The following is a 19,590-nucleotide window of genomic DNA, read 5'->3' as shown; positions in this document are numbered from 1 at the left end:
GTTAAATTCTCATTTCATTATTAAAATATAAAAGATCCATATTCAGATTTTTAAAAACAGTCATGTAATTTAACTGTACAGTTCACGACAAATTAACAAACCTTCTGAATAACATTTTACAGCTGATTACAGTTCCCTATTTTATTAACAGCAACAAGCAACAAATAAAAAAATAGAAAATAGAACTGTCAAGAAGTCGTGTTGTTTTTTTTATATTTGAGAATTGAGCTCTCGGGCATTAAGGTGTAAATAGGAATTGCATAGTGTCAGTTTGAAAATACGTGCAATTTTCGGAATAAGTTCATTCGAATTTAGTGTCTTGACAGAAATGGCAACAAACATGGATGAAGAACAGGCTCTACGTGAGTGCGAAGCCTACGTTCAAACGCATAATATTCAACAAATTCTTAAGGACTGTATAGTTCAATTGTGTGTAAGCCGTCCATCTAATCCTATTTCGTTTTTAAGAGAACACTTTCAGAAATTGGAAAGGGTAAGTGCATACATATATACCATTCAATAAAATACCAAGGAATGTGCTTCGTAAGTTTGCCTTAACTAAATATTTGAATATTTTTATGATCTTGTAGTCACTCCATTCAAATGGCATTTTGAATTGGCATTGGAAACATATACCTGAACATAAACTTAGAAAGATTGAGAGATTTCTATCTCTAAGGTTATTTTTCATAAGCATAAGATATATTTCTTGAATTTTTCTTTTATTTACTTAATAATTAATATTTTTCATGTTTGTATTCTGGATCAATGTGCGGAACATATTATTTAGATTATATAGCTATGTCTACAGAGACGTCTGACACTGTTATGACGAAAGTTTAATAACTTTCGTGATACTTACTTTCTTGAAACTAATATTTCTTTAATCAATATGATTTTTTTTAAATTATATTTCTTTTATCACTATTAATAGATCTGTGTTTAATCAGCACTAATTTAATCGACAACATTTTCTTCACTTTATGAAAGTACATACATATTTTAAATTTAAATACAATAGAAATAATAATTCTTATTTATCTTTATAAAGTAAATGCACTTATATATTTTCAAATACCTTGAATCGAGGTTTGAATATTTGAAGGATTTCATCGAAGCCAAAATATTTTGCTTTATTGTTTGCCAAGAATGTAAACGTGTTAAATTTATATAGAAGATATGGAGCTATTCTTTATAAATTTTCTCGCTTATATATGTAGAGATCGTAGAAATGAAATAGTAAAATTTTCAAATATCCTTTTATAGTCTGCATAAATTTGAAATTATTTAAAATCTGATGTAAATAAGTAACTGTAGCTTATGTATTTATTTTTATTTTTCTGTAATAAAATTATTACATTTCTATTCTTTTGACACTAATTATCTAGATGAACTAAATAACTTTGTAGATAGATTAAACTATTCATAAATAATAGGCATGATTTCCAGTTCTATTGTGTAAGTGATAGTAAAAACAAGAAATCTTAATTATTGTAAGCTTTTCTGTGATTTTTATTACTATCACCATTTCTGATCTAAAATTATGTTTAAAAATTCACAATATAGATTTGTTTTTAAATTTTTCGTTAGTGTACAGATTTATCAAGCTCTGTTTTATCTTACCTATCTTATCTCAGTGGAAATTTACAGTTTAAAAATTTAAACATACACGAAAATAGTCTCGTTTTACTTACTTTATGTACTTACCTACAAAATTTTTTAACACGATAAAGTTATGAAGCAATTTTTTTGTTCATGTATTAAATTATAGGTAGTTAACAAAAGTATCAGACAAATAGTTATTCAAAATGTTTTCATGTTCTTTTTTTGGGCGGTAATGAGAAAAAATGTAGGACTTTGCTATATCGTGTTACTAGACCTCAGTTTTAAATTTAATTTACATATTGTGCATTCATCTGGGAAAAAGATACTTTAACATATAAACAAACAAACAGTAAAATAAATATTTCCAAGTTACGTGTAAAAAAACAAAGTTAAACGACTACATTCATACATTGAAATCAGTTAATGTTTATATTCCGGTTATATTTACAATACAATCATTGAAAAAAAATGTCTGTATAAAACTACTAGTAAATGATAAAATAATTTTTGTGTAAAAATGAAAATATCAGTAAATTTTCTTTCATTCCGTGACAAATTGAGAACAAATAATAAATCATTCTGATACTCTACATTTCAATTAAATGACTATTCTGATGTAGGATAACACCTGAATAAAATTAAAAGTGATGGAGAATTCAACCATAGCTTTTAAATTTAGGCAATCGTCACAATTTAAATTTTTTTAAATTTCCAAATTTTCCAAAATATTCAATTTCAAACATGAGCCTAATTTAGACTTCTGTAAGAGTTTAAAATTATTGTCGACATTAAAAGTATGATTGTGTATTTTTTAAGTAAGTATCTATAAATAAACAGATTTTTCAAAATTACTCTTTAGCAATCGCTGAACCAGCAGCTAGCTTTAATTTTCCTACCGCTTTGGCCAACATAACAATTACAATTGTTACAACATAAATAGATAAACTTCAGATCAACAATTCAAGTACATTATATTAATAGTAATATTAACAAGTATATTAAATTCAAGTGTAAAATTATCAAAAGATAAAGAAGATATGGCAAAAAATCTATGTGTATAACAATTAAGTCAAGAAATCTTTAAAAAAAAATGACGATAAAGGTCCGCTTGTATGTTCTTGTTTTTTTACACATAATTTTGAAAATAAATATTTGTACTGAATTGAAAAGAAAACTATAATTACCCCATCACACTCACTGTTATTCAGTATTACAATGAAGTTTAAGAAGTTTAATAGGATTGTCAAAAAAAAACGATGGCTATAATTCCAAAATTATTAAAAAAGAAAAAGTGTATCTATAATATATCTAGTGACCTATGAAGTTTACATAAAGAAAACTAGATCTTTTTTCATCCTTTTAACTCGCAAATTATCGTGTAAGTAAGTGGCTTGGACTATATTGTCATTCCTACTCTAAATTAGGCTAACCAACCACTATTTTTCTTCGGTGTAAGGGTAAGTAACAGGATTACAAATCATGTGTTAATTTTCCAGCCGTTTCGGTTGCTGACAAATTATTACCTCTCAGTTGCCCCGAAACTAATTTGGCATTTAATTACGAATTCATTACGATGGGGATGCTTCGTCCGTCTGGGGTGGGGAAAAGGTCAGAGAAGTCCACCGTACGTCACAACGGCATACCACGGCCGGATATATCGGAAAATTTATTCCAAATTTTTGCGGCACGGTCGTTTTCGCGAAACGCTCGTCTAATTATAAACGGAATAAATGTGAAAGGTCGTAGGTTAAATGATGACACGACGTAGAGCTCTTCTGCCGTACCTTGCGTTTAATTTGCGCAAATTTAACATTTGTAGGTATTCCGTAATTGTAATTAATAATGCAGAGTCTGTTATTTGGTTAAAAAATTCCTAAGTCATTCACATACGAAAGACTCGGAAAGTGGGTCATGGAAATACGTTTTTCGCAGCGAATTTTACAGTGTATAAGGACCGAATGGTGTATCCTACGAATGGAAATTGTGTGTTAAAGCTTACAATGGGAGTTTTGTCACGTACATCTTCTTGAATAGTAGGGAGCAGTCGTAGTTAATTAACTCCCACAACTGTGGCTGGATATTTCCTTTTTTTTTGTGCGGGGATTTGATATTCCCCCAGATTTTCACACATTTGATCCTAAATATTTACGTAGGATATGCATGTGTAGGTGTCTGCTCTGCGTAATAAGTAGCTGTGATAATGCACCTGGATTAGGTTTACAAAATAAATAATAATAAAAAAAATTGCTCTTATAGACGGTTATAAAAGTCTTCGTAGTATCTAGTATTAGAACTTGATATTAAATAATTGAAACACTGACTAACGATTAGCGTCTTTGAAAAACGGTACCTATTTTAACGCGACTACTATAATTTCGACGTATAATAGTACGTGACAATATAAAATACTAACTAGAAACGCATGTAGATATTTGCCGCTATTCTCGTCAGGTTTGGTACACTACAACTCTCATATTAAATTAGCACCTTCATAAACAGTAAATAAATATGTTTACGTTCAATTGTTAAAGTGATAATTACTTTTCATAACTGTTTTCATCGTTTAAACCTAGTCTGATTGCGGAAATTGTTGTTTCCGAGATATACAGGGTGTCCCAAGAAAGGTTGAGACACCGCTCGATCACGGACTCTATGGTGAATATAAGATGATACGGACCATATTAAACTAAGCCTTCGTAAATGTTTACAAGTCACATAACTGCTAAGCTTAGGCAACCAACATCGCACTGTCTAAAAATCTTAGCGTTGTCGCCAATATTAATGATTCGTTTACAACGAACAACGACAAACCGCTACCTACGTTTACGCTGTAGATATTGGGATTGCTGATTGGATAGAGGTTCGGATTTTTATCACATGACTTGTTCGAAGGGTCATTAAAAATGAAAGAACCGCGGGGTGCTATTAAATTAGAGGGTTGAAATTGAAGATAGGGGTGAAAGTGCACTTTGCAGTTTTTTTGAATATAGCACGAAAACGAAGCAAAATTTCGGTATAGTTCATAGGAAAAATTTTGTAGAGAATTGAATTTCTCATCGAAATGGCTTATTTAAAAAATGTAAAAGGAAAATTTTTTGCAAAATATCGTTAATAAACAATTTTAAAGAAAGCAAAAAATAAGATTTTTTGATTGAAAGTGAAATATTTTAATAATTTTTTTTACCATGTCTTCCCAATTTTTTAATTTGGAGCAAAACGCCAAAAAAAACAATTTTTCACAACTTTTCCCGTTTCCTCCGAATTGTTAAACCCCCACACCCCCTCGCGTAACAACAAAAGGGCCAGATTGGGATCCGGCATTAATTTTTCATCGCTCCCGCCCCCCCGACTCCCTCCCCACGAACGGGCGGATAGTCCGATCCCACTCCCCCCCTCGCGGGACCTTATCCTGCCGGCGCCCCTCGCTTGACGTCACGGGGAGGCGGCCGGGATGCTTAGGGGTGCGCCGTCGCTAGGCAACTTGTGACATTCGGGTGCCGTCGATGCTACCGGACGCCGCGACGCGCTAATTGCAAGACGGTGCGTGCCGTACGTCGAGGAGATCAGGAGTGGACGGTGCTCCCACGATGATGCTCACGTTGCCCGTGGTAAGTAGACGTAGAGGACATCCTCGGTTGTTCGGGGGCATGGTGTAGGATAGACGGTGGATCGGTGAGAAAGGGCGCAGCACGTTCGCGGTCGGGGTATGTTGACCTAGTCGTAGTCGGATGTTGAGGCCGTGGATCGTTAGTTAGCGCGGGAGTAGGTTAGTGGTATTAGTTAGTGATGGGCACTGTCGAATGAATTCAGCTGTCGAATAACTAGTAAATACACTAAAACCGCTGTAGCGTCACAAGCAATTCGTATGAAGACGAAATATCCTAGTCAAATTAGTCACTGTTTTCATATAATTGAAATGTCATCTTGACAATTCCGAAATCTGGATATCTTCTAAATTTTAATACTGGTGTTATTGGTTAAGAAAATATGCCAAAAAATCGATATTTCAACGCTCAGAAAATATAAACAACAGTTAGTGTTTAGACGCGATCAAAACAACTGTCAAATTTTTAATCTGAATGTCGGCTCTATTTTGTTTCAACTGCGGTAGTCAAACTACTGTCTAAAACTACTTAATACCCAACAAACGTCCACCATTTTCTTTTACTCTAATACACATAAGTTATTGTCGACGATTGTCTGTTATAGATTGAGACTATGAAGACATGTATACCATCATTGTATCTCTTTTTGGCGCGTTTAACAAATAAAACTATCGAATCTCTAACAAGTTACAAATATTAGCCAGCGCAGTGATCGCGTCTATCGAATACATATTTCGATAGTGCCCATCATTAGTATTAGTTGGGCAATGTAGTCTGTGTGGACAAGTTATGTGATTTACTTATTTCGTCGAGGTAACAAATTACTTTTATAGCGTGCTTTGAAAACAAAATTTTCAATTTTGACAGTTACATTTTCATTGACACGACAAAATCATAGATTTGACAGTATGCTATGTATAAAATGTAGAGAGAGAGAGAGAGAGAGAGAGAGAGAGAGAGAGAGAAAGAGAGAGAGGTAATGAGCCAAGATGTAAAGTGAGTTGACACTAGTCTCGGTGTCACGTTTGCAGGCTTTTCACACGCGATTTGTTATATCCACTTTACGTTGGATTAAGTGTTACTGCGTATTTTACATATAGATTTGACAGTAATTTTTTTAATCGTTGTATTACTACCAAAAAAGAGTCAATTTCCTAATAACAAATAGTTTCTTTTAAAATCAAAGTTGTGCGATTTGTATCTATAGCAGGATCATATTCGATGCAAAGTAATAAATCATTGCCTGTCGAGGAATTCAGTGCAGTACGGTTTTAAGGGGTTTAGAAATTGAATAATTTCTTTATGCATTATGAAGGGATGAAATGATCAGTTCACGTCTCAAAACTATTTTAAATGTAATTTATTATAAATCCAATTTGTTTTTTAAATTCCACATTTTGGGTATAATAGGACGTAAATCCTCTGCCCTAACCTATTATGTAATAATAATAATAATAATAATAATAATAATATGTACTACATTTTACCTCCGTACGCACCGCACCACTGTTGTTTACTTGTTTTTTGAAGGAGGTCTCTGATTTACAACCAAGCTCGCCAGGTTAGTATTTGACGTATAACCGACCACTTCGTATACTCGATGCACCTGGGCGACTACAGCTACTACCGGAACACAGTGCGTATGCAGCTGTATTGCAGATTTTACATTCAATTTCGTTTTAAATTTGAAATGGTTCATATTACGCGTTCTAAAAATAATGACACGATTCTCCTTTGATAAAAGACCGACAATTTTTTGCATCGAATACGGTGCTATTATAGGTCACGTGACTTAGGGCAAATCGCATTGAATGTTGGCTTTGGCTCCATCCATAGTATATTGTCAAATCTATTGATCAAAATTTTGTATGAAGCAAAAAATTATTTTTTGTGTGCTAAGAGTTTAAAAAATCTGCGTTTGTTCTTCGGTTACAAGTAAAAACGAAAAACCACGATTTTCAGTTTTTTTTTACTGGTTCAATGGGAAAAAATATAGGTAAAATTTCTTTTAGGCAAGTTATTTGTCGTAAAATTTCGTAATTTTACCGACCATGTATTTTAGTCTTTTAATTGCTCCACATTAGCAAATTTTTATTTGGGAAAACTTAGAATTTGATTATCAATTTTGCAAGAAACAATCATTTGTATTGCAAGAATCCAGTTATTGTATTAGAAGTTGGAAATATTTATTATAAAAAATTATGGTGTTGAGATTTAAAAAATGTAGGGCGCTTCTATGGAATAGATGCTAATCCTAACCTTTTTTTTTTCTTCAAAAGTTATACTTAAATGCGATCGCCATTTTATTTCCGTTATTTGCGTTCGTGAATTGTTGGAAAAATTGAAACTGGCGAGATATTAAAAAACAGTTTTTATTGAAAACAAGTAAATATTCTATCCATAATAAACATCTGTGTAAAAATGTAAACAACAAGGCATTTGAAATTGATCCATTAAATAGTTAATAAGTTTAGAGAGGTGTAGGAATCCTCAGAAATATATTTTGGTTAACATATTAGAGACTTACGCGGGGCCGAAAGGCCCCTTTGAGGCACAGCGTTGCATCCATATCGTTATGATTGTACAAGTATGCGAGTTCTTTACAATAAAATATTTAAGTATTAACAAAAACAATTAATCCGCAAACTATAACTATAAATATAAAATATTTTTATCTGAAAACAAGTAAATATACTTTCCATTCATAGACTATCTTGTATAAATATAAATAACAATACATATAGGTATTCTCTTCAATAAGATAAAAATGTTGATCAATAATAATTAAACTAAGTACGATGGGCAGGACGTGATTCTTTTTTGTATTTTTTTTTTTTTTGTTTTTCTACGTATCCGCGCGGTCCGTCTACCCTCATGAGTAGGTCCCTATATACTCCGGCTTCCACAGCTGGTTGGAAAAGAAGTTATTGACTATCGCGAGATCCCTGTCGTGGTCAGGGGTGGCGATGACGGGCGCGATGGTAACTCCGTCCGGCACCAGGAGGCCCACTGGAATGAGGGGGTTGTCGATGAGGCGCTTTATCGACGACCGCTTGTCGGACGAGGGCACGTCTGGGCTCTTTGGTTCCTCTGGCGAGTCGAGATTCATCATCTCGCAAGTGGTCGGTAACTCAATGTTAAGTTTCAAAGGCAACGGTGAAGGCTTCTTGACGTTGTTGTTGTTCTCCCCCACCGGGGAGCTGGTGTTGTTGTTGTTGGTGTTCTTACTTCTGTAAAGTCGAAATTGGTCGTTATTGCGGAGGTATCAACCATTTAATAAATTTATGATAAAAATAAAGGATAGTCAATGAGTGCAATTGGTTACACAGGCCAACATTTTAAGCCAGAATGTACTTTTCCGAAGGATTTTGGTTTTCGAGATATCCTAACCTAAAAATGCCAAATTCGCGATTTTTTCATTTATTTGAGGTATTTTTTTTTGCTAAAAAAATGGATTGGTATTTAAACCTATTAAAATAACACATTTAGAGGAAAAAAAATAATTGTTACCAGGACTTTTGTAAGTGGAAATGGTAAAGGGACTTATAATAAACGACAAAAAGAAATAAATGCGTGAGCAGGGGTGGCGGAGGGTTAATTTGGGGGGTTGAAAATTTGTGAAAAATTGTCTCATTGGGATTTCTGGCGAAAGTTGACATCAAACAAAAAAGTATCCAATACCAAAGTTGTAGATCATGCAAAAATCTACAACCTTTGTAGAGGTCACTTTTTACGATAACCTCAAAATTTCCGAGAAAATGCGAAAAACAGGTTTTTTCTTATTTTTCGTTTTTTATTTCTCATTTCCGCAAAAATAATTTAATTTTGACGAAACTTGGTGAAAGCATACCTTTCTGTGTCTTAAATAACCACAATTTTTTTTAGATAAAAAAATCAAGACCTTTCCGAGATATTCATTTTTTCCGGTCTGAAACACTTTTTTTCAAAGAAAAATTCTACTTAGAAAAATCATCGTATAGAGTTCTGCCAATGATAATTTTTTTCATTTTGACATACTTTTTGGTGAAATAAAAACATCTGTAATCACAGTTCAAAAACATGCTCAAAAATGCAAAAAAAATGCAACAATTAATTTTCCAGTAATTGAAAATTTGTTTAAATTTAATAAAAATGTAAAAACTGATTGCACCATTCAATTGTACGGAAAAAATTAAAAAAACTGTGTCTCATTGTTTGACCCAAAACTTTATTTTTGTACAGTATTGCTATAAACATTATTCGAATAGTGAATAAATAAAATTAATATTTTTTTTTCCGTAGGATCGATTAGTGTACTTATTTTTTTTTAATTTTGATGAATTCATAGATATACAATGTGTCCAAGATAAGGATGGGATAGCATTAAGATCTAGGAAACGGTAAGAGATACGGGGTGGCTCAGATTAGAAAAAAGTTGTGTTTTTTTATACCTAACAATATGCAGTTTAGAAAGTTTTAAAATTCCGGGTAGTTTCGGAGATATCTGGAAAAACCCGAAATTTTGCAAAAAATAATCACCGGCAGAACTCTGTATGATGATTTTCCTAAGTAGAATTTTTTTTTTTTTTAAATTGTTTCAGACCAACAGAAAATTAATAGCTCCGAAACTTCTTGATTTTTTATCTATTTTTTTTTTTAAATTTAAACAAATTATTATCAACAGATACTGAAAAATTCATTGTTGCGTCATTTTTTATTTTTGTTTTGCATTTTTGAGCATGTTTTTGAACTGTGGCTACAGATTTTTTTATTTCACGAAAATGTATGTTTAAACGAAAAAAATTATAATCGGCAGAACTCTGTACGATGATTTTTCTAAGTAGAATTTTTCTTTAAAAAAAAAGTGTCGGTCCGGAAAAAATGAATATCCGTAACTTCTTGAATTTTTTATCTAAAAAAATTTGTGGTTATTTAAGACACAGAAAGGTAACTTTCATCAAGTTTCGTCAAAATTAAGTTATTTTTGCGGAAATGAGATAAGAAACAAAAAATCAGAAAAACAGTTTTTCGCATTTTTCTCGGAAATTTTGAAGTTATCGTAAAAAGTGACCTCTACAAAAGTTGTAGATTTTTGCATGATCTACAACTTTTGTATTGGATACTTTTTTGATTGACGTCAACTTTCTCCAGAAATCCCAATGATACAATCACAACTTTTCGACACCCCAAATCAATCCTCCGCCACCCCTGCTCACGCATTTATTTTTTTTAGGTTTATTATAAGCCCTTTTACCGTTTCCACAAAGTCCAGGTAACATTTTTTTTTTCTCCAAGTGTCATTTGGTTGGACTACAGTAAGAAAACTAGTCTATTGAAGTTTTATCGGTGATGGTTTTATCACCCAATAACTGAATTGAATTTTGAGTTATTCGTTGAATATCATTCAAGGCAATGGCTTTCCTAAAATTTTTTTCGAATTTTACTTTGTCAAAAGGTAAAATTAATTTTTATTTCTCTTTTATTGAATATTAGGATTTAAATCAAGTAAAAGGAAATAAGGATTACACTCATAATTTTACCAGGAAATGTAGACAAAAAAATATTACTAATAAAATTTGATTTTTCCCTTCAACAAAACTTGTTCTGAAGAAGCAAGTATACATTGTACTGTAAAAAAATAAGTTGGAAAACTGTCTACGTGCTACTGTCCAAGTACTCGTAACCTCAAATGTTGCAATATTGAGAAAATTTAAATAAAAAATACATAATTATTCATTAGAAGAATCATATTAAAGTAATATAAATTCTAGGTAATCATATGCTTTTATTTCCAAGGAGAGTTAAGTATTTTTTTATGCAACATACATGTCTCTTATCAAATCATTTATTTGGGAAGATCTAAGTTTTAATACAATCATTTTGTTTTTTAAACAGTAAAAAATTGTGTGTGTGGTTTTGTTGTGACTATAGTCCGAGAGATACTATTATTAGATTTTGCATTTACCAATTGACCTGCGACTGAGGCCGGTCCTGTTAGGAGCCGCGTGTCCCCGAACCCCATTAGCGACCATACTCACCTATTATGACTACTATAGCTGTTCAAGCCGAGGCTGGATATCAGCTTCTCGCGCTGCAGCCTGACCCTTTTGGTAGTTATCACAAATGCGCTGACGAAGGCTTTTTGGCAGACCTCCACCGTCTCGTCGGAGGGCAGGAGCGGCACCAGGTACTTGCAGGTGATGCGTCGAGGCGGCCGCCCCGAACCCGTCGTCTCCGGTACGTTTAGGCGGGCCCGCAGGTCCATGTGCTGCCGCAGGAACTGGTTCTGCAGGTCGGCCTCGCCCAGCCCGTAGAAGTGGCTGAAGAGGTGCTGCCGCGCCTCCTGCGACACGCTGGCGTCGCACTTGTGGGGGCACTGGCAGAGCTCATCTGGAAAGGGATATGACCGTCAGACATGACAACGGAAATTTTAATGCGGAGGGAAAATGGAAGGGAAGAGTTGGACTTAATTACTTGGTCGGTCGATTTTCATCACTTATTGAAGTAGGTTATATTATTCTCGTTAATTAACGATTAATTTAATTAAAATTGTGGTCGAGCACGGAATTGAAGCTTTCCTCGAATACTCAGTTGATACTCGAACTCCTCTAAACAGTTTGATGACTGTCTATTTGTTTTTACTACAAATAAGGTGTTATTAATGCTTTTATATGTATGCGTGTTAGTCATTGTTCGTTGTAAACGAATCATTAATATTGATGACGCTAAAATGTATGGATTTTTAGTTGACAGTGCCAATTGTGCATTGTTGGTTGTCTAAGCTCGGTGGACAGGTGGCTTGTAATCATTTATGAAGGTTCTTCTTGCCATCTTTCTGTGAAACTATTACATCTATATGCAATATAGTTAACCTTTGCAGCGAAACAAAGCTCTGTCGATAAATTGATAAAGGAAAGAGATTTTTTGATTCTGTAAAAGCTAGTCTTAGAGCTCAGCTTCAAGAAACATTTCAAAATTATAAATTTTCAATGAAAACGTAAGGTCAAACTCTCGGTGCTTATTTATAATGATGTGAATGATGTGGTTTAGCGTGATCATTTTTGATTTCTCAAAATTATTATCGAAACTCGCTCCGATATTTTTCTGTGTCTTATAATATTTTATTTCAGAAGGGGAATTCCCTCGGCAATTTTAAATATTCAAATGTTCATTTTCCGATCCATTTCCACGGGAAGAAAGCATCGGAAGTCGTTACCAAGTTCAGCTAATTACGAAACACATTAATATTCTATATAAGTGCACTCTTCCCCAAGGCTTTTAAAGACAAGATTTCGCTTTTAAAAGTTTGAATTTAAAAAACTTTACGATTAGATCGGTGTAACAGCTAATAACATTTAATAGATACCTACGTTAAATGAGCAGTTTGGAAGGTTTGTACAGTTCATTTGTCGCTAAAAAATAGAAGGTTTATTAGAATTATTGTACAATTTGTTTGTTAGATCGCGATTCGTGACTGTGTATTTACCAGAGCGGTAATTAAACATTGTGGGCTTAAAAATAATGAAAATCCAATTAATACCACGGTCTTTGCCCAGGGCCTTGCGTTAATAGTTTCGTCATTATGCCTCAAGTACGTTTTCCGAACTTTGAATATCGTTTATGGTATAATTTTTTATATATATATATATATATATATATATATATATATTTTAACCTTAATTCAAGGAAGAGTAATATATTAATTAGCGTTAGCAACGCCCGATTCCATTTTAAGTACTTATGTGTAATTAACGTAATAATTAGAGTAATAAAATACGCATTGTCTTAGAAATCCTGCGTATTTGGCATTGGGGAACGTCCACCCATAGTATTTATAAGATAGTCGTCGGTTTCAAGGTCCCCTGGTAGTGTTGCACACATTGACGCTATATAGGCACTCCGTCGAATAAAACGGGTTTTCTTCACATTATCTTGACGTAGGAAAAAATTATATTTATCTCAAGTGGCCAAACAGAATTTGATCGATTGCGGTTTCGATTACCAACAAAAATCTACCGGTTAGGTAATGTTCCTCGAACAGTCCCATTTCCCTGCTTGGATGCCAAATGGAATAGTTTTATGTCGAGTTAAATTTAGGTCAGGTCATTTTACCTATCGGAACTATTACAATGGAAAAATTATCATAACTATTACTAGTTTTTATTTAATACTCCATTTTTAGTATAAACAATGTCACAGGTTTCATCTTATAGACAATAACTGTTTTTTAGAGTATACTTTTCGAAATTTTTTCATTTAAATTAATTTTAAATTTTATGTATTTCGACCCGCCAAATTAGACAGAAGATTTAAATTCCTTACATATCTACAATATTCAGGAGCTCACTATAGTGTTTATACACCTTAAACTATAAGCCATATTTTTTACTGCGCGACTCAAGGACGAAATTAATTGCTTTAAGTTATGTAAGAGGACTTACAAAAAAAAACATCGAATTCAGTCATATTTCTAATGATATTCCATGGGCCTGAGCTACGTAGAAAAAGAATAATGGGAGCCGTTATTCTTGTCAATAAAACAGTTCAACACAAGTTTGTCGTGTAAGTTATACGAATTGATAGAAAATTTAATTCGAATTCGGTTTAATAGCTTGTGTCAGGTATCAAAATAAAAACAAGGACAATTACTAGTAAAAATTGATTACACTGTTTTAGTTTATTCGTAGTTTTAACGCCACTTGCTACTTAGAATAAGGATAAAGAGCTTGTCCCCATTTTTTAATCTATCCAAGCAGAATGTTGCAACAAAAACTATTGCTAGCAATTTGTGTTGTTCATTGTTTAGATACACCTGGTTTTAATTTAAAGGATTAAATTATTTCATTTTTTTAAGAACCTTAGCGCAGTGTAGTGTAATTAATTAATGAATAATACTAAAAAATATCAATAACTAGAAGGGAGTTCTGCTAAAAGAGATCCGTGATTGGATGTTGGTAAAAATAATTAATCTTAGGTTTAAAAGCTTCAAATTTTTTTTATATATACTTTATTTACGAATTTTGATTGACTGAATTGTCTACATACTGTTGCCTCAAAAAAAATTATATACCACTGATGACCTAGTTGATAATACATATTTCTTTCGCATATAATCAATAAGTTTAAGGCCATACCACCTTTCGATTTTCGTGTTAATCATTTGCCTCAAAATTGTTAAAATCTACTTCATAGCAGAGAGATTTGGTTGTCCTGTTTCTTTCTTTTTTTTTTTTTAAACAAATACTTTACAGTTTGGCTTTAATGTGTACAGTAAATATACCGTAACAATTCGCATAACGAATTCGCTGTTAGAAAGCACGTTTTTTTTTAACTTGGGCAATGGGCAATGCGGATGTGATTTTTTTTGTACCCGCACAGGTATTTTTTTCACCGAAAATGGAAATATGATTTTACTTGTTCATCCACAAGCAAAAACGAAGTCATTTTAACCAGAAGGTTTCCTGTCGACGAGGAGTGGATGCTTAGAAAAAAATTTATGGCTTAAAACGGCTTTTTATCGGCGACCGCAACAATTCAACGAGAAAAAGGTGATTTCATCCACCGGTAAATACACGTTTACTTCGCTATGGATTTCCTAGGTGAACATTTTTATTTTATAACTTTTGTTTATTAGAGCAGTGCCTTGACGACAAGGTGAAAGTAACCAAATTAACTAGCCGGAATGAGTGTTTGTCGAAAGGTTGGAATATTGTAAAAATCGGCGCGGTGCTTTTAGCTCTCGATAAACATGTTGACAATTAAAAATGGTAGCTCTGTCGGGAGGCAAATCTCATAATATGCCATGCATTTTTTTCTGCGACTGGTTTAATAAGTATTTTTTATGAGTTATACTTGTAGGTAATAAAAAATTGTTAATTGGACAATTATTGCTAATTATATACGTAACTAACCTAGGACAAGGTAAAGATTTTAATGAATATGCAAATAAATATCAATATCGAAGACGTGATTTGCTTTGGTTTGCTGTCGATATCTGCATATTTTTAGGCTACTGGACAATTTAATTATCTGCAAGATTGGTCCTTTGCGATGTTTTCCAAATCCTCGCCGTTTTCGAGATATTCAAGGTTAAGTTCCAAAAACAAGGTTTTTCACGAATATCTCGCGCCCAATGCATTGGACGTCATGGAATATCTCGTGGGTGGTGTGGAAAAGAATGCAATTATTATTATTATTCGCGAAAAGCAATTTTCTTTGGGAGTTTGACCTTGAATGTCTCGAAAAGGGCGGGGTTTTGGGAAAAAATGCAAGAGACCTATTTAACACATAATTGAATTCTCTACAACGTGCTAACTTTATCGCTGTCCGATGCATTGGGTGCGAGATATTCGCGCGAAATACCTTGTTTTTTAAACTTTGACCTTGAATATCTCGAAAATGGCGAGGTTTCGGGAAAAAACGTAAGGGACCAATCTTGTAGATAATTAAATTCTTGACATTGACGTTATGGATGTCCCGTGCATAGAACACGAGATATTTGCAAAAAACTTTGCCCTTCAATATCATGGGTTCGCGGATTTGGGTTTGGGTCACTTCAAAGAACGTCTGTGTAAAACTTCGGCTTGGAGGGACTTTATCGAGATCAAACGGTAATTTCTGTAAAGGTTACAAAAAATTCCCTTTGTGGGCCCAATTTGGAAAAATATAACATGAAATATTTCGATCTGTTTAAATACATGTTTTTGTTTCGTTTTTGATTCTAGATCCAATCGATTAATTCATGTATCTTGGACAATTGCTTGGTAAATATTAAGCGAAATTTTTTTCAATAGTTCTTGGCGTGCATATTTGTTTTATTCGCCGTTGTTTGGACTATTACGTGATTAAGTGATTTTATTTAAAATATTATGATGTCGCACGTATAAATCGGTATCACTTTTAAAACCGCAATCAAGGGGGAAACGGTAAAAGGTTTGCGTGAAATATTTTTTTCTTGACGTAATGGTGACTTATTTTTAAAAATATAAATATCATCAGTTCTTATTATCACCTTTTATTTAAATTTATACAAAAATATACACGTTCCTACATATACTTATGACGGAAAACGCGTGGAAGAATGATTTTTTTCTTGCCAGACTAAGTTCACGTTTGTTTGTTTAAAAATATCAAGTATTCACGTAAAGTAGTATTTTAATGGATACGTGGAAGGAAGATTGATAACGGTTATTATTCGCATGTACTTGAGTAGTGAGAAGTACTGGATTTATGATAAAAACACGATAAGATATGATGTGGCAGACCATTTGACTACAGAAATCGACGAAAATATGTTTCAAATTACATGTTGCAATGAAAAATAAACGTCTCATATGTGCCTATTTATTTTTTTCCTACAGGGGTGAAAATAATTTATAAAATTAACCACATAATTTTTCATGAATCTACTACGAAAATAAGCAGTAGTGACGCGAAGTATTTCGTAAGCTCCAGATAACTTTACTCTTTTAATAATACTGTTTACCATTCGATTTTCTTCCATAGTAGTTCACTGATATTTAATTAAATCCAAGCTCTTGAGCAGAACAAGAATTTTATTTGTAATTTGATTAAATTAATACATACGTGAATTAAATACCTTAAACAGTTTGTGTATCGGTACCTTTCAACAGTTCCAACTATTAATAGTCGTCGATTACGCCTTGAAAACTTTTCTAAATCTGCTTTTCCTTGTTGGTGGATATTTTGCGGGCTATTTCCAGCAATGGTGTTTTTAAATAACTAACAGAGATTCAAATTGGGCTGCAGACACGCAGCTGTAAATTTTTTAATTCCGCTTGTAAGTTAAGATAAAGAAAAAAATAATAATGCTATTACTTAGGTATATTGTTTTTTAATTGTTAAATATAAAATCCATTCAGAAAAGGATATGCTACAATGCATTTAAAAGCGATTAATCCGATACCAATTATTTTTTTCGCAACACGTAGGAACTAATGTCATTTGGGCAACCTTCAAACCGCCGCATAAAAACCTTTTAAAATACAAGTCCCATAAAAATGTCTATTAAAAGTTGGTAGCATTACGTCTAATAATTGATAAATTAACTCGCTGCACAAGTGCAATGTTTAATTATTTATTTGCACCGTGAGTCATTAGCGCGCGCATAATTGCATTACGTTGGGTTTTTTTGTCGATCCAAGAAAACGGGGCGAAGTGTATCTATCCTACGTGTCCGCCGATATTATCGCCGTACCGGATAGGCCGTTGCTTACTTTCACAACAATAGATAAAATGTCCGCGTTCAACATTTTTTTCGTTTATCTCTCGCTCATCTTTGACGTTTCCATTCCGGCGCGGTCTGGGACCGGCCCGTACAGCTACTGGAATCTGCTACCACTTCTTGTGTATATCGAGCACGTATGGGTGACGTCACTCGGCAGGATTTAAACTCCTCACAAGGCGCGAAACCGTCCTGCTGTGCCTCACTGTACTCGGAAATGATTGTTTTCGAAGTAATTTCGTGGCCATCATTCGGCCGATGTCCGTGCATTATTTTTTTTACACATATACGTAATGTCCAACGGCAGAAATTACCGAGGTTTCGTTTTAAAATAACAGCGAGCGCGCGGCAAAACATTTCCATAATTCCGTAATATTCTGAACCTGTTATAAAAATTGTTACACGTGCCCTAGCGACAAGGCCATCGTTTCCTTCCCAATAAATCGAATGACCTAGATACGGAAGGTCGTAAAAGGTGCCGAAAGTTTTTTTGAGATCCGCATTAATTTATTTGGAAACGGCTCCTATTAACTCGGCTCTGTTATTGTTCTTGTTCAGGATGGACGCGGTTTCGGCGTTCCCAGGGCGAAATATGGTAAAACGGCGTAATTTATCGTATGATTCAGCAACGTGACGTATTGAAAATACTGCACGGGCACAAAATAAGTACTTGGTTATATGGCACGAAATGTCATATCACAATGTAAACAATTGAAAATCCACGTTTACTCACCCGCCACCTTCTTTGCTGGTATCAGTTTCCCCGTCCTGGATATGTAGGCCAACCCCGCGCTGCGGAGATGTTTCTGAAGTTTTCTTTTCGACTTGGGAATGCCCTGTTTGTCGAGACGTTCCAACAGAGCAGCTGATGGTGTCGCCATATTACTGTACACTCGCCTGTGGCGCTCGCGATTGAGGCGCGAGCAGACCGCGAACCGTGTCGCGGCCTTGTTTTGCGGTCCTCCGACAGATCGCGTTGGCTATGACGCAACACGTGAAACGAATGAATGCGAGGGGTACGAGGTGGGGGGCCCTGGGGTATCCCACGACCGACTTATTTTGGTAATTCGGTGGCAGGACAGGTTTCGCGTCTTGTCATTAGGTCATGTTTTTTCCAAAACAGAAAATATTCATCTGGGAAGCAGTCGCGTGCTTTTTTTTTCGGCAATTATTTACTGGCAGGCGGGTTTCGCGGATTTTCGTGGAGGTTTGTCCGTGCCGCCCCAGTATTTTTGGACTTCGAGGAAAGATAATTTGGCCTTTCTGACCTGGTGGTGCGCACATTTCAAGGAAATCATTTTTTAAGTTCATATCTGGAACCTGTCGTCTTATTGTTTCCCGTTCTGATAAATTTGTTAAATTTTGTCGCATTTGCTACGTGCGACACATTTGACCAAATAGGAAATAACTAAAACTTTTTGTGTTACAGAAAGCATTTATAGAAATTTATGGCAAATATAATTTTAAACGTGCGGTGTTCATTAAGAAAGAAAAACAATGGCGTAGAAATTTTAAATTTTCCCTTACATTTCTTTGTGATACCAACAGTTCTCAAATTATTTTTGAATTTTAGGCAAAGACAGTAATAACTTGAAAATTACTCGTTTTTCGAATAAATGGAAAGGATATTTTTTCTTTGGAATACAATTGTCTATCAAATGGACGTTTCGAAATACTCAGAATCACCAAGATCGTGGGGTTCTTAGTGAGGATGTCCCACAGCATCCCCGTTGTTGTATTTGAAATTTTTCCATAAAAATGATGCATGTTCAATTTATGCATAATATTTGGTTTAATTAAATGAAATGCATGAAACAATTACACGAAATGTATACGAATATAAAATACACGACCTCTATCAGTATTCCACTTTTTAACGAACATTGTTTACGTCATTATAGATTTTAGATTATTTTTGTATATTTATTTATCTGCTCTAATGAATATGAACCATTTATTTCTGAACGTATGCAAGAAGCTCTACACATCGAGTGTTTCTATGGTTGCCTAAGTGTGCCACCGCGATATAAAACGAAATAATTTTTCCGCGACGTTCAAGGTTAACATCCCCGTTTCTGGAAAAATAACAGTGTCTCCCCTTCCATTCCATTCATACATTGTTCGAGGAAGATATTAATTTTTTTTGTTTGTCGGGGG

General features: G+C 34.0%; 2 protein-coding genes across 2 annotated transcripts in view; one reads left to right on the top strand and one right to left on the bottom strand.

Moving 5' to 3' along the window:
* Positions 1-161: 161 nt before the first annotated feature.
* Positions 162-19,590, top strand: part of LOC108909609 (cAMP-dependent protein kinase type I regulatory subunit) — a 53,094-nt gene continuing 33,665 nt past the window's right edge. Inside the window, exon 1 of the mRNA XM_018713993.1 lies at positions 162-493. Within this exon, the coding sequence (XP_018569509.1) occupies positions 329-493 (165 nt within the window). The 5' untranslated portion in view covers positions 162-328. The remainder of the gene's footprint in view (positions 494-19,590) is intronic.
* On the bottom strand, positions 7,567-18,392 carry LOC108909610. The gene is made up of 3 exons (XM_018713997.1): positions 18,167-18,392; positions 11,228-11,579; positions 7,567-8,440 (listed from the first exon to the last, which is right to left on the bottom strand). Exons 1-3 carry the CDS (start codon positions 18,312-18,314, stop codon positions 8,083-8,085), a joined length of 858 nt encoding a protein of 285 aa, XP_018569513.1. The 5' UTR covers positions 18,315-18,392; the 3' UTR covers positions 7,567-8,082.

The sequence above is a fragment of the Anoplophora glabripennis genome, unplaced genomic scaffold (genome assembly GCF_000390285.2).
Source record: "Anoplophora glabripennis isolate ALB-LARVAE unplaced genomic scaffold, Agla_2.0 scaffold147, whole genome shotgun sequence".
NCBI lineage: Eukaryota > Metazoa > Arthropoda > Insecta > Coleoptera > Cerambycidae > Anoplophora > Anoplophora glabripennis.
Note: the sequence above shows the minus strand (reverse complement) of the source record. Positions and strands in the feature narration are given on the sequence as shown.